At 37.8% G+C, this 13,791-nt stretch overlaps 1 protein-coding gene across 1 annotated transcript; it reads right to left on the reverse strand.

The window, feature by feature from the left end:
- Positions 1 to 4,078: 4,078 nt before the first annotated feature.
- LOC128099433 (proline-rich proteoglycan 2-like) lies at positions 4,079 to 7,373 on the reverse strand. Its single transcript, XM_052721347.1, has 3 exons — positions 7,234 to 7,373; positions 5,963 to 6,504; positions 4,079 to 4,166 (listed from the first exon to the last, which is right to left on the reverse strand). Exons 1-2 carry the CDS (start codon positions 7,337 to 7,339, stop codon positions 5,981 to 5,983), a joined length of 630 nt encoding a protein of 209 aa, XP_052577307.1. The 5' UTR covers positions 7,340 to 7,373; the 3' UTR covers positions 4,079 to 4,166; positions 5,963 to 5,980.
- Between the last annotated feature and the right edge of the window lie 6,418 nt (positions 7,374 to 13,791).

Genomic DNA, 13,791 nt, shown 5'->3' on the forward strand with positions numbered 1-13,791 from the left:
AGGTCTTTGTTCATCTTATTCCAGCATAGACTAGGAATCTGCTTTCCTGTAGTTATCTCTATTAGCAGGCATCTGGCCACTGCCATCTGTGGGAAAAAGTAATTCATTTGAGACACTTCTCAGACGTCCAAGGACAGACTGCAGATAGATGAGCACTAGTATGCCCTGAGCTCACCTCACCTACAGATAAGAGAAGCTAACCTCACTAACTTTAAATCCTTAATTCCTTGCTTTCACCTTGGCTTATTAACACAAGATCCTAACTTAAGAGTCTTGTGCTGGGAAAGGTTCCAACTTCCAAAGTCATCTTGCTCTAGCTACCCATGAGGGCAGACAACCCACAAATATTCAAGTACCCTTTGATTATGTCAAAATTAAGAACTACAGTTCTGCCAGGAGTGTCCTAGGGCCAAATTTGGTGAAGCTTGCACATAGTAACAAGTGCAGACTCTCTAGACAAACAATTCTTTAAGGTTTAAATAGTCTCAAAAGAATTTATGGCCCCAATGATAAACCCAAACATACCAAAGCCTTTTTTGAAACATTTCTCTCAAAGCAAGACACAGCAGCTTTACTATACATTTCGCTTAAAGGCAGGTAATAAGGCTTTACTTGCACATCACTATATCATCCCCCTTTCAGTTTTAGGCAGATCTGTTAGAGATACAAATATGTTGGAGATTATGAAGTTGTATAATAAATGAGGTCTTCTGTCTATCTAGATGTCAAACAGTTTTATGCAAATAAATCAGCATACATTTCAAAGCCAGTAAAGATAACACAACAAAGAAAGGAACTTAGGAATGTTTCATGGGATTAAATGAAGGTACAACATCTGCAAGATGTTCTACAACACTCATCCCTGTTACATCAGGCAGCTTCTTGAAATGTTTCTGTAATTTCTTGCTTTTAATCATAAATCATTTGAGAAGAATTAGGATGACACAACAAATGCATTTTAACTTTTTCTCCAATCATGGTTGCTGGCATTGAATCTTAAAGGCGCAATACAATAAGAAGTAACATACCAATCACATTTCAATTTCACCTGCTCTCTCAATAATTCTAACTGATCTACAATGATTGTTAGAGCTTGTCTCAATTAAGATGTTTCATCTACTGTTTACCTATCTACCTTAATTTGTTGAATCTAAAGTTCATGAGATTGTATATATCAGTTGTTAACAAATATAGCAGTTTGAACTTCTTCATGAAGAGCAACTCCAGCTATGGTAGGAGTCAGATTAATGTGATGATTCCAAAGACAGTAGCAATTATCAATCCCAGCCTCCATCATCTTCTTAATATGTTTTCATCAAGCTTCTGTACTAACATCATCACAGGTGAGTCTTGCCATTGTCTTGACAACATCATTCATATCTAGACTGCTGGTCTCCCTTTGAGAATATATAAGCTTTCAAAACATCAAAGGACATACTAGTATTGGCACAGGATGAAGAATACATTGTATACAAGTGATGATATAACTATTAGGGTGCCATTGCACAGGTCCTTTCAGCAACAGAAAAGGTAATGGAACATAAGCCATAAAGGTGTGAATTTGATTTAAATTAGAGGACAAATGAAATTTGTCATTATTAAAGTTTGACTTTCCATTCCATGCTTTAAGTGGGTAAAAGGCACTTAATTTCCACAAATTAATCTGAATAGAATTAACAAATTGTAATAGAGGGTTTGACATTCTAACTTCATGCCACTCAACAGGGTCTCTAAAAGCAAAGACAACTTCCATAGTTTTAGGTGAATTGGACCATTATTCTACCTACAATAATTGAGAACATAGTCCTCAAGGGGAGCCATAAGGACTCCAATCAATGATTTCTCCTTGAGAGAATTAACAAGCACCTGAGGATTCTCATCTATAAATTACTGCCAATATATTACTAACAGGTAATCCATAATTTGCAAGATGGTAACTTTATGGAACTAGTGGCATTAATAGTTTACCATACCTACTCCAACAAAGCCATACCTACCTCCTAATCCCTCTCAAGTACCACTACTACCTAATGACTAAGAATTCAAATATATAAGCCTATGGAGGCCATTGGTATATAAACAACCACAGAACCTGAAGACTTTTCATTGCACTAAAAAAAAGTTCTATGCCACATCAACATTTTATTTTATCTATCATCAAATTCTTCACAAAATACAGCTGATTAGCTAAAAGCTATAACTAATACATGGAAACTAAAAGTAGAAAAGTAAGAAAATATCTGCATATGAGAAAAGTTATCTTTTTCAGAAGTTAAGCTATAAATATTATTTTTAAAGAAAAACAAAGTGGGATTTTTTGCTAAGTAAAATAAATGGTTTTTCTACCAATTGAAGGAGAAAAATAGAAGAAAGAAACTAAACAGCTATAAGAACACCAGGCATGTTTATAAAGGAGGGTTTTTCCTTGTTCTGTTTTTTTGAAGACAGGGTATTTCTATGGAGACACACAGGCTTTTACTCCTTATCTGTTTATCTCCACCTCAGGAGTGGAGAGATTGTAAGAGGACAAAACCATGATGAGAAAAATGTAGGGATGTAACAGGGAAATTACACTTGCGATTAATCTTCATCAGACTTCAGTAGATTTATTCATTCGTTAAAATGATGATTCCTAACATCAGAAAATATTGCCAACAAGAAGATATCTGCTAAAATAGTATGTGTTCTTGGATAAAATGTATTCTTAAAAAGAATAAGCTTATAGATTCAAAACCAAGATGATGGATACTGTATTTCATACACATGGTACCTTATGCTTTGTGTTTTCCTAAATTAAATCCTTAAGTGTAAAAGTGAAACTTCTCAAAATTGACATAGCTAGAGATTTCAATAGTTTATAACTTCATGGGTTTACCCTTAATATTTTATAACTCGAGTATTGCTTTATGGTGAGCTGTGATTTTTGTACCTCATAGGTTTTGTTAAATATCTGTTTATGTTATTTCATACATAGGAGTGTTTGCGTAAATGTGTATGAGCACCACATGGACTTAGTGCCTACAGAGGCCAGAACAGGGCAACAAATTCCCTGGAAGTGGAGTTACAGTCAGCTGTGCACTGCAGTGTGGGTACTAGGAACCAAACATGTATCCTCTGCAAGAGCAGCAAGTATGTTTAACTATCTTCAAAATTCTTACTCAACATGTTTTAAAATTCTGATAACTTTAACATCTCCATAAAATAAAGTTCTAATTGTTATTGTACTAAATTTCATAATAAGAAATGCCCCCAAGACTCTTGGAAAATCACTGGAATATCTCTCTGTTTTAAATAGATATCTATGTTAAACTGGTTATGTTATATATCATATCAAATTTGCTGGAGTAAAAGGAAATGCTGTTTAACCATTTGTGAGTTAGGGTAAAATAAGGCAATAGCGGGTTTTGCAGATTTTTATGATTCCTAAGAACCAGGTTTGCAACATTACAGTATTATCATGTGTATTTACTTGCAATTATACTAGGAGTCCTCTGCAAGAAAAAAAATTGTAGGCCTCAAAATCATATCTGAAGGACTTAAAATATTTTATCTTTTAAAATCTATCATATTGCTTACTTTATGGAATCCATGTAGGCTTTAATAAAAATTCTGGCGATACTTTGCAAGACGACATTTTTTGTGACCATGAAAGGGGAAAGAGTGTAGTATATTACAGGAAAATAATGTGGAAAAGCACATTAATAACCCAGGAAAATGCAATCAACTATTTAGGAAGTATTAAGAATTTCTGTTTCTAAACTTTCCTTACAATTATTCTGTATTTTCTGTTTCTCTAAAGTACAAGAATATCAGTTAAAGATTTATGATATACATAATATATATGTGTATATATCTACATAGTGTGTGACTATACAAATTATGTTTGTCTTAGAAGATAATCAATTTTAGGCAAAATGGATTTTTTCATCTGACAACTGGTTTGTGGACACAGGAAGATAGAAAGGTAGACACATCCATGACATAGGGTTCTGGGTGCTCACAAATTATGTCTAAGGTAGTCGACTTCCATACTAACTTACATTTATAAATAGAGACAAGAGTCAGAAATTGCATGCTTGTGATTTTATTGGTATTATGAAGATAAATTATGGCCATGTTATTCCAGTTGCACTGTCCAGCAAGGCCATTATCTTACCATTCATTTTCTGAAAGAAACAAACACAAACACAAAAGGAAGTTATAGGGAATGTAAAATAAGATCAAGTTTCTCATCCTTTTCTGACATCTGTAAATGATGTGGTTAGAAGTCCAGGTCTTTTTTCTCTGTCTCTACTTTTTCTCCCTCCCCATTCTGTTTCTCTTTACTCATTATTGCTAATCACCTAGGACATAATGTATTCTGAATTGGGGCTGATAAAATGAAGAAAATATATTTTATTGGTCATATGGCTTTAGCATGAATACAATTCATCTTAAACTGGTGATTAGGACATATGGCTATAATCACTGCATTTTGGAGTAGAGGGAAGATGTTCAGGGACTCAAGGTCATACTTGGCCACACAGGAAGTTTGAAGCCAGCATGATCTATATGAACAATATCTCAAAAATTCATTACAAATCATAAGACATATTTAGAAAGATGGTTACAAAGGCACATCTTATACTAGTGAAACACAGGAACCAGCTTGAAAGACCACTGACCAGATTTTAGGTAATCAATGACAGCAGGAGCCACAGAATGTGATCATTCACTACTACAAAAAACAAAGCACCAAAAATGTCAACAGAAGTATGGTATCACTTTGAAATACTGTGGCTGTTTTAAAACACAATTTTAATTAATATGTGTAATGTGCTGTGGTGGTATTGTGTTCCCCACAATATTGTGCACCCTAATAAACTTATCTGGGGTCAGAGACAGAACAGCCACTAGATACAAAGGCTAGAGAATGGTGGCACACACACCTTTAATCCTAGCATTCCAGAGGTAAAAATCCCTCTGGATCTCTGTGAGCTCAAGGCCACATTGGACACAGCCAGGCACGTTGACACACGCCTTTAATCCCAGAAAGTGAGCCTTTAATCCCAGGGAGTGATGGTAGAAAGGAAAGATATATAAGGCGTGAAGACCAGAAACAAGAAGCATTTGGCTGGTTAAGCTTTTAGCTGGTTAAGCTTCAGGCTTTCGAGCAGCAGTTTAGCTGAGAGTCACTGGGATGAGGACACAGGAGCATCGAGTCTGAGGATAAAAGACCAGCTGAGAAGTTGGCCAGGTGAGGTTAGTTGTGGCTTGTTCTGTCTCTCTGATCTTCCAGAATTCACCCCAATACCTGGTCTGGGTTTGATCTTATTAATAAGAACTTTTTAAGATTCATGCTACAATGTGCAGATATGAAAATAATAGAAAATGTGTGTGTGTGTGTGTGTGTGTGTGTGTGTGTGTGTGTGTGTGTGTGTGTATTCCTAATAGCCTATTGAAAGAGTTAGTGGTAGCCTTTGATGATGAGGTGGTGAGAAGGGATGATAACATATACTTTTAAGATTTAACTTGACGCTTTTATTTCTAGTTTGGTGTTTCTTTTTTCTATTTTGGTCATGTGCTAAAATGAATCAATTCTAAAAATGCAGATAACATTTAACAGCACTGCCTTAAGGTCCCATGTACCAGAGAAGCAGTGAATGATCAAATAGAACTGTAAAAGGTAGTGTTGCTATAATGAGAAAGGAGGCAGCAGGATTTAGGGAGAACATTGTACTTCTTGCACAAACAATGGACAATCACATTGTCAATCATGTATAGTCATTGCTCCTCACAATTACAATATGTTGAGGAGAATATAAAAACATAAATCATCTTCCTATACCACCACAGGATATCCAAATAGTAATGAGAACCCAAACTATGGAATACAAATGTGTTTAAAGTTGAGTTATTGCAGCTTATACTTACAAAACTGTAGGAATTATGATGTTTCATGAAGAGTAAATACCGATCATACCTGACAATGTATCTTTGATTACTGAGGACGCTGGCCCTGGGAAGGTCCTTGAGGTCTGCCTCCCTGTTGGGCTGGACCTTGCTGGTTTCCAGGCTGAGGGCCTTGGTTCTGCTGTGGTCTTCCTTGATGGGGTGGGCCTTGCTGGTTTCCAGGCTGAGGGCCTTGGTTCTGCTGTGGGCCCCCTTGTTGGGCTGGACCTTGCTGGTTTCCAGGCTGAGGGCCTTGGTTCTGCTGTGGGCCTCCTTGTTGGGCTGGACCTTGCTGGTTTCCAGGCTGTGGGCCTTGGTTCTGCTGTGGTCCTCCCTGTTGGGCTGGACCTTGCTGGTTTCCACGCTGAGGGCCTTGGTTCTGCTGTGGGCCTCCCTGTTGGGGTGGGCCTTGCTGGTTTCCAGGCTGAGGGCCTTGGTTCTGCTGTGGGCCTCCCTGCTGGGGTGGGCCTTGATGGTTTCCTGGCTGAGGAGGCCGGTTCTGTTGCTGACCTTGCTGGGGTGGGCCTTGATGAGAACCAAAACCTTGCTTGGGAGGGGGTCCTTGGGGGAATCCTGAAACAAGTGATTTGTGATTAGGACTTTGATATATATTTTCAAGTTCTTTATTGGTACATCACAAGAAGAGGTAAGTTTAATAATAAAACAAATGCCCTCTTACAAGTATTAACTCAATGGCTGTTAGGTAGTACTTGTTATTCATTTCTCAATCACCCTCATTATAACTTCTATCTAGTTTTTATGGAAATTTTCTCTTAATTCAAACATTGTATCTTGATGCTTGGAACTAGCAACTGAGGTCTCAGACAACCGATTTTCTAGGCGTTGTCTCCATGGACCAGAGAAAAGCAAAGGGATAGAATTTTCAAATTACTGATTTTGGCTATCCTACCCAGAAATGTCCCTATACTCTTTCTGTCTTTCTTCTGTTCTACATTCACTGAAGCAAGATGCCTGTTATCCACTGACTACTTTGTTGCAGTGTATTCACAGCTGGACTTCCTTCTGTGAGCCTTCCTGTTTGACACTTCACAACACAGAGAGGTGAATCTAGAAATCCAGCCCCACTTTATCAACCTTCTGTTCAAACATTTAATCAAGTTTCTATTACACATGACAACATCTAAATCCTTGGTGTGGAATGAGGATTCAAATTCACTGTTGGTACTGATTCTACAGTCCTGCATTTCTGCTAATGCTCTTCTCTATCTCTGCATCTTCCAGGAGCGATGTGATCTGTTACCCACAAGCAGATTCACTGAACAAACAGCCATGTTTTCTTACCTTCACTGAAGCGCTGAGTAGAGCTCAGGGCCAGCAAGGCCACTGTGCATAGGACAACCAGCATCTTGGAGGAGGCTCTGGAGTTTCTTCCAAGTCTGTGCTGCATGCCTTGGGGTAGCTGCCTTTATAAGACACAGAAGAAAAATGCCTTTGATACTCATACTGGGTGACCTCACATTTGACAAAGGAGGATGCATTGCATCCTTGACTCCTCTTTGGGATTTCAGCCAGGAAGCCTTATATGAAGCATTGCCAGTGTGATTTGGACTAAGAGTTGATAAAGTGAAATATCATGCCAATCCCTATTTTAGAGTTTTGGCATTACATGAATTTCATTACATTTGACAGGCAGTTTATACATATGCATATGTTTGTACTCACTGATATTTTGGCAACCATGAAAATGCCTAATATCTTTAACTCTCATTTTCAACCATAGACCATCTGTAGACATACTGTAACTGTGTGTGTGACATTCTGATGTTTTCATAATTTAGAGGTCATTTTTGTTTGGATAAGATGCATTTCCTGCATCCTTATCTGAATCATGTCCACAAAGACTGTCCAAAATTCCAAATTTGTTGTTTCAAAATGGGGAAAACTTGGAGCTTTACATTACCTAAAATATTCTGTTTTCTCTGTGTGTGAGTGAGTGTACATATGTTTGTTTGTGTGTGTGTGTGTGTGTGTGTGTGTGTGTGTGTGTGTGTGTGTGTGTGTGTTTGTGTACGTGTGTGTGCATTTCTTTACATTCATGGTAAAGCATGGACAGAGGGCAACTTTGGCTATTGATACTCAGATGCTACTTTCTACCTTGTTCTTAGGATAAAATATGGCAATGATCTGAAAATATCATGTTGAGAAACTAGTTGGCTTGCAAGCCTCCAGACCTAAGGGTATCTCCATCTCCCAAATCATAATTGCTGGGACTTAGGAATGTGTCCTCTCACCTGGCTCTTTACTTGGATTCAGGGGGATTAGAACTTGGTTTCTTATGCTCAAGAGGAAAGATCTTTAGTGACTGAGCCATTTCCTCAGCCCCAAACATTCTATCCCTGTTAACAAAAATGGCACAAAAAGTGCCATGGAATTTCTGCAAAACTGTAAGACAAATACACAATTTCTTGACAAGTCCATGCTATTTCCTGTTTCTGAGATTTCCATAGCCAAATCCCTTTCTAGAAGGTTTCCTAACACTGGGCTTATACCTTCTCACTTTTAGGAAATGTTCTCAATCACTACCCGTAAGCAATGGTTGGCCATGGGTATACAATAAAATTAAACAATTGGCTATCACCTGCAAATTTCAATCATATTGTATTTATTCTCCTACTTGTAGTCTGATCCTATTCTGTTTACTTAGAATGGTCTTCAACCCAGAATATTTTCTCTGCTACATGATACTAATTCATCTCCAACCTCGGTCTTAATCCAAACTGCTGTTCTTAGAAGTTGTTGAATATTTTCCCTGTGTCATTTCTTACTGTGTAACTTGCTTTTTTTTCAGACATTACAGGATAATTTCTAAAACACCCCAAATCATTATCCATTATATTCTTCAACATATTGCTCTATTTTTTATTTAAAATTTAGTTACAATATGACATCACATTTCCATCCAGCTGTCTTAGTTTGCTCCCTTTTACTGTGTATCTCTTCTGTCATATCTGATAATAGGCAGTTCTTCTACATCATCAAAGACAGAGTTACTAGCCTAGGCAGCTGTTCTTTGAACATCATACTTCTATAAAATTTTGTTATTGCTAATTTTAGTACAAAATTACTTTCAATTTTTCTGTATTGTTTCATTGAGGTACCTTATGGTGGTGGACCATGGGACTGGAAAATCAAAGACAAGCTCCTTCTTGACTGAAGATATGTGTCTTCTCTACTACACATTTAATTTTCTGCTGTTTTTCCTTTCCTGGGATTTCAGGAAGTTTTTGTCAGTAGGGTCTTTACAGGCAGGGTTGCCTTAGAAGGGAATAGATTAGGAGTTGGAAATTCTCCCTGGCTACATGGAAATCTGATAAGCTCTTGGCATTTTGCTTGATTGGATATAGGGTATAGTTACTTGATACTGGAAGACTCCTCAGTTTATTATCATAACTGTCTCTAATTCTGCAGACCCTGTAGAGGCAGAGTACCAGGACATGAGTCACCCACATGCTTACTTATAGTTAACCTTTAATGTAAGATGAAAGGAGCAGAAGGAGGGCCAAGCACACCTGTGAGTGGGTAAGAAAGTGACAGACAGGGAAAAGTCATCTTTGCCTTATACTAATTACACTACATGTCACACAATTGGTACCATTTCCCTGACCCTTTTCAGTATCAGTGAAGTGTGAAAGGGATTAATACACCACAAAAGAAAAATATTAGCCATGAACAGAGGTGATGGAAGACTTAAGAGCAAACAGTATCTCTTGAAAGAGGCTCTGTGAAGCCTTGAGTAAGAATGTAGCAAGCTCCAAGGTAAACGATTTTTGAGGAAGTCCTTAGGTACACACTGGTCTTATAATATGGACTCAGCAACTAGTATACATCCAATAATTATTGATATCTATACATGAAAAATTCTGATCTTCATGTTAGTTCAGTGACTCCCAAAATAATTTACAGTCCAGGCCATCACACACAGCAGGTTTGGAGACTACAAGGTAAACAAAAAGGTGGAAGCTGGATCAATGCTTTCTCCATGTCTTCCAGTGGTTAGCCACAATGATTTTTTTTCACATTGTGCAGATCCTTCAGTAGGTTTACCCTGTGGGTCCGTATGTTCTCTATTTCTTTTGTTAAATTTTTGGTTTAACATTTTTGAAAATTTCATACACAAATACTGTTTTTACATCATTTCTGTAAGTTCTTTCCTTATAGGAATACAAGTCAGGCCTTATCTCGTGTCCCTCAACACATGCTGATGCAATTATCCTAACACATTCCCATATGACTTTGTCCACTGCCACCAGAGGCTCTGATTCCTGGAACCAAAGAGTGGAGACAGGTCACCTTCAATTAAGAGGGCTGTATTCTGTCCATGGACCAAGAAACCATAGAAACTACAAGTGTCCTGTGTTTATACAGTGGAGGAATCCTGTAAACAAAGTGGTTTTGGTCTCTCCAGATGCTCTTCAATTCCCAGCCCCACAACCAACTTCTGGCTAATAATCATTGGTCTGATAGATGCTGCCTGAATTGTATCTATGCCCCATCAGTGCTTTCTCAATTGGAAAATGTGACAGAACACAAAATGAACAGATTTCTTTGAACTGGGTTGGATGTGAATTAACTCTTAACTGAATCCACTAAGAGGAAAATTCAGACAGCAAACAAGTTGATTTTATCAAATTAATTTCTTGAGAATGTCTGCTTTACAAAGAGGAAAACTTGTCCTTGAAGGCTCCTCGGAGAAGAAGCTCCCACATAAAAAACTCAGTATTGATTAGGGTGAATAATTTGATACAGTTCAAATTTAGTAAACTCCTGTCAAAAGGGAGACAGACAGTAGAGAACTGGCAAAGATGCTCCAGAGCCAAACGACCTACTTTCACCAGGAAGTTCTTTGCAACGGAGCCTGTCGTCTCCACCTGAGAGATCTCCAGATACAAAAAGGCCTCTCCATAGTGACCGTGTTACTGCATTGTACCCCACTTCTGGGACAGCCTACCTCAGTCTGAAATCACCAAGGCATTTGGGAGAAAGTTGCTGCACTGTCTTCACCATCATGAGACAATATCTGCAACGAACCAGAACGAAAAAGGAAAACTGCTTTTCAGAAACAAACTCTAATCCTCACACATTTCCCAAATTATTTGCCCTTGTTTGAAGAACTCTATATTCAAAACTCTCCCATCTGGAATTGGGATTTTCAGCCTTTTACAGAACAAGCCAGCTGAGAATCTAGTGATCAGTTTGCCTCCTCAGGCTGAGCCCCTGTCCTATAATTCAAACTCTACTGCATCATGCAACCCTGTGGAGGGAAAGCTAGTCCTGACTGCCAATGTCTTCTGGCCAGGAGAAAAGATGGAAGTGAACGATGTCATGTACCCAGAGGAGGCCATGAGACCCTGAGTGACTAGAAATAATTCTGTGAAATTGATCTGCCAGTCATTTCCAACACCAGAAACCTTACAGTCATCACACACACACACACACACACACACACACACACACACACACACACACAAACACACACCCCTCTACCTAGGGGAGATACTTTCAGCAATTCTAAGGAATGCAGTTTCCACAACAGCAAGTTCACTGATACCTAAGGAAAGGATGACAACTGGTACAGACTTGAAGAATCTGGGGTTGTTGATAATTCTGTTTACCCCCCACAGATTCCACAGTGCATAACTACTGTTTTAGTGACTCTTCACACATGTTGTGGCTCTCATATTTGACTTTGCTATGTGGGCCCTGAGTTCCTGGAGAGCATTTCTCAGGGCAGAAAAGTGTCAGTCTGAAACAGATTTGAAACAGAATCAACATTTTTTTTTTTTAGTGGAGGAATACAGGGGCACTACATATGTATGAATCTGGGGAATCCTTGTCATAACGAGTATGGATTCTTTTCCATTTCTAGTACATTAAAGTATATCAACTATGTGTGTGTGTAAACATTGCCTTCTTTACCTCCAGGTTACGTTTGTTCCAGGGAAATTAAAGTCTCACCAATTGTTTCTCTCTGTACTTTAACACTGGCATTGCTTTATTGGTACAAGGTTACAACACACTGTAATCTGCTCTACAATCTCATTCACTAACCCATCTTCAGACACCAGCTTAGCACTTCCATTTACTTCCTATTTACACCACAGAAAGGAGTGGGACCTCTCTCACCTCAATGGCAGCCTTATATTTATTTGGTGGGAAAACCACCTAATACAAACGAATACAGAAAAGCCATCTGAACAGTCTTGACATTAATTTTTATGAGGCAAATTTATAAGTGGATCTTTTCTAAATGCTGAAGTTTTGATATATATTTTCTATTGGCATAAAGTGTAATGGGTTTACTGAGATTCATAAAGAGCACGTATCACACATAATCTGCCTGATTAATTAATGTGTTATATATACTGTTACAAAATAGTTTCATATACTGAAAAGTTAAATAAAATGGAATACAAGTCAGCTTTTATTAAGGATGACACAAATAATACCTTATTTTTTAATTAAGCATTTATAAAGAAAATTCCTACTTATACACATAGTCAGATTCTGAGACTTTAGCATTATAAATTCAACTTAGGAACACTAATTATAAGAAAAAACATAGACTATGATTCCTCTCCAAGTCTGACATCTATTTTCTACTATTGTGCAAAATCTAAGGGTTATTTTGTACCATGCTGTACTTCAAGGGCTGCCTGCTACTCTGTAATGTTGACTATTTTTAGAATGTGCACCCTGTGCCGCCTGTAATCTCCACAACAATAGCCCTTAGGACCAAGGTTTCTCTCTGTCTTTCAGAAATATTTCTCTCTGGGAATTTTAACAGTCTCCCAGGGGGAATTAGAAATATTCATGCCCTCAAATGTGCTTCATCAGATCCCTTTCTAACTATCAGAGTGATCCATTCAAGAGAGAATGTTGATCACATCTCTGTCTTGCCAAAAATCCTCTAAAGTTTGCACAAGTAACTCAGCATTGATTTAAATTGTATGCCTTATACTCTAAATAATCACATGTCCCTCATGCCTCTCAACCTCTCTCTCTCTCTCTCTCTCTCTCTCTCTCTCTCTCTCTCTCTCTCTCTCTCTCCCTTTCTCTCTCCTCTCTGTCTCTCTGATTAGGAAACTGATTTTATCCACAATCTCTCACTATAAATTATTTGGTTATTCTCTGTGCCTTATTTTCTTTCACCTTACAAACAAAGAAATTGCAACTAATAAGCAAACAAATATTGAATGGCATTAGAAAGTGTCTAGATCCTGGGTCATACAGCTTCCTAGACCATTGGTTACCTTTATGAAAACTTTGGTCTTGTTCTCAGTCCATTAATCTGAGATGTTAGAAACTACCAGGACGACCATCACCATCCTCATCATAAAAGATGGTTAGGAAGATGAAATCACCCATGGTAAATGCCTAAAAAATATTCAAATGTTTTCCATTCACATCAGCCTTGGTCAATCATATGTATTTGTGTCTCTGTGTATATATAAATTATAGACCAATAGCATAATGGTTAGACAAAATATATAGAAAATATAGAAGTAAATTTTCATTATTAAGAGATTGATATATATTTCCTAATTATGCCATTGAAATGTTTAATTATGGGGATGGTATCATTTTGATTCACAGAACCTCCTTGTCTTAAGATTTTTGTTGCTATGAAGAGACACTATGACCATGGCAACTCTTACAAAGGAAAATATGTCATTGAGATTGCGGTTTATAGTTTCAGAGGTTTAGTCCATTATCATCATTGGGGGAGCATGCCTGCATATAGTCAGACAAGCTGCTGGAGACAGAGCTGCTACATGTTCATTTGCAGGCAACAGGAAGTGGTCTGTCACATGGACAGTATGTTGAGCATATATGAGACCT

Source organism: Peromyscus californicus, unplaced genomic scaffold (assembly GCF_007827085.1).
Source record: "Peromyscus californicus insignis strain IS unplaced genomic scaffold, ASM782708v3 Scaffold_6__1_contigs__length_162567912, whole genome shotgun sequence".
Taxonomy (NCBI): Eukaryota; Metazoa; Chordata; class Mammalia; order Rodentia; family Cricetidae; genus Peromyscus; species Peromyscus californicus.

Excerpts from the sequence above, each read along its gene's own strand:
- LOC128099433 (XM_052721347.1), bottom strand. The coding sequence starts at position 7,339 with ATGCAGCACAGACTTGGAAGAAACTCCAGAGCCTCCTCCAAGATGCTG. Across the intron at positions 6,505-7,233 it reads TACTCAGCGCTTCAGTGAAG|GATTCCCCCAAGGACCCCCT; the intron begins GTAAGAAAACAT and ends CACTTGTTTCAG.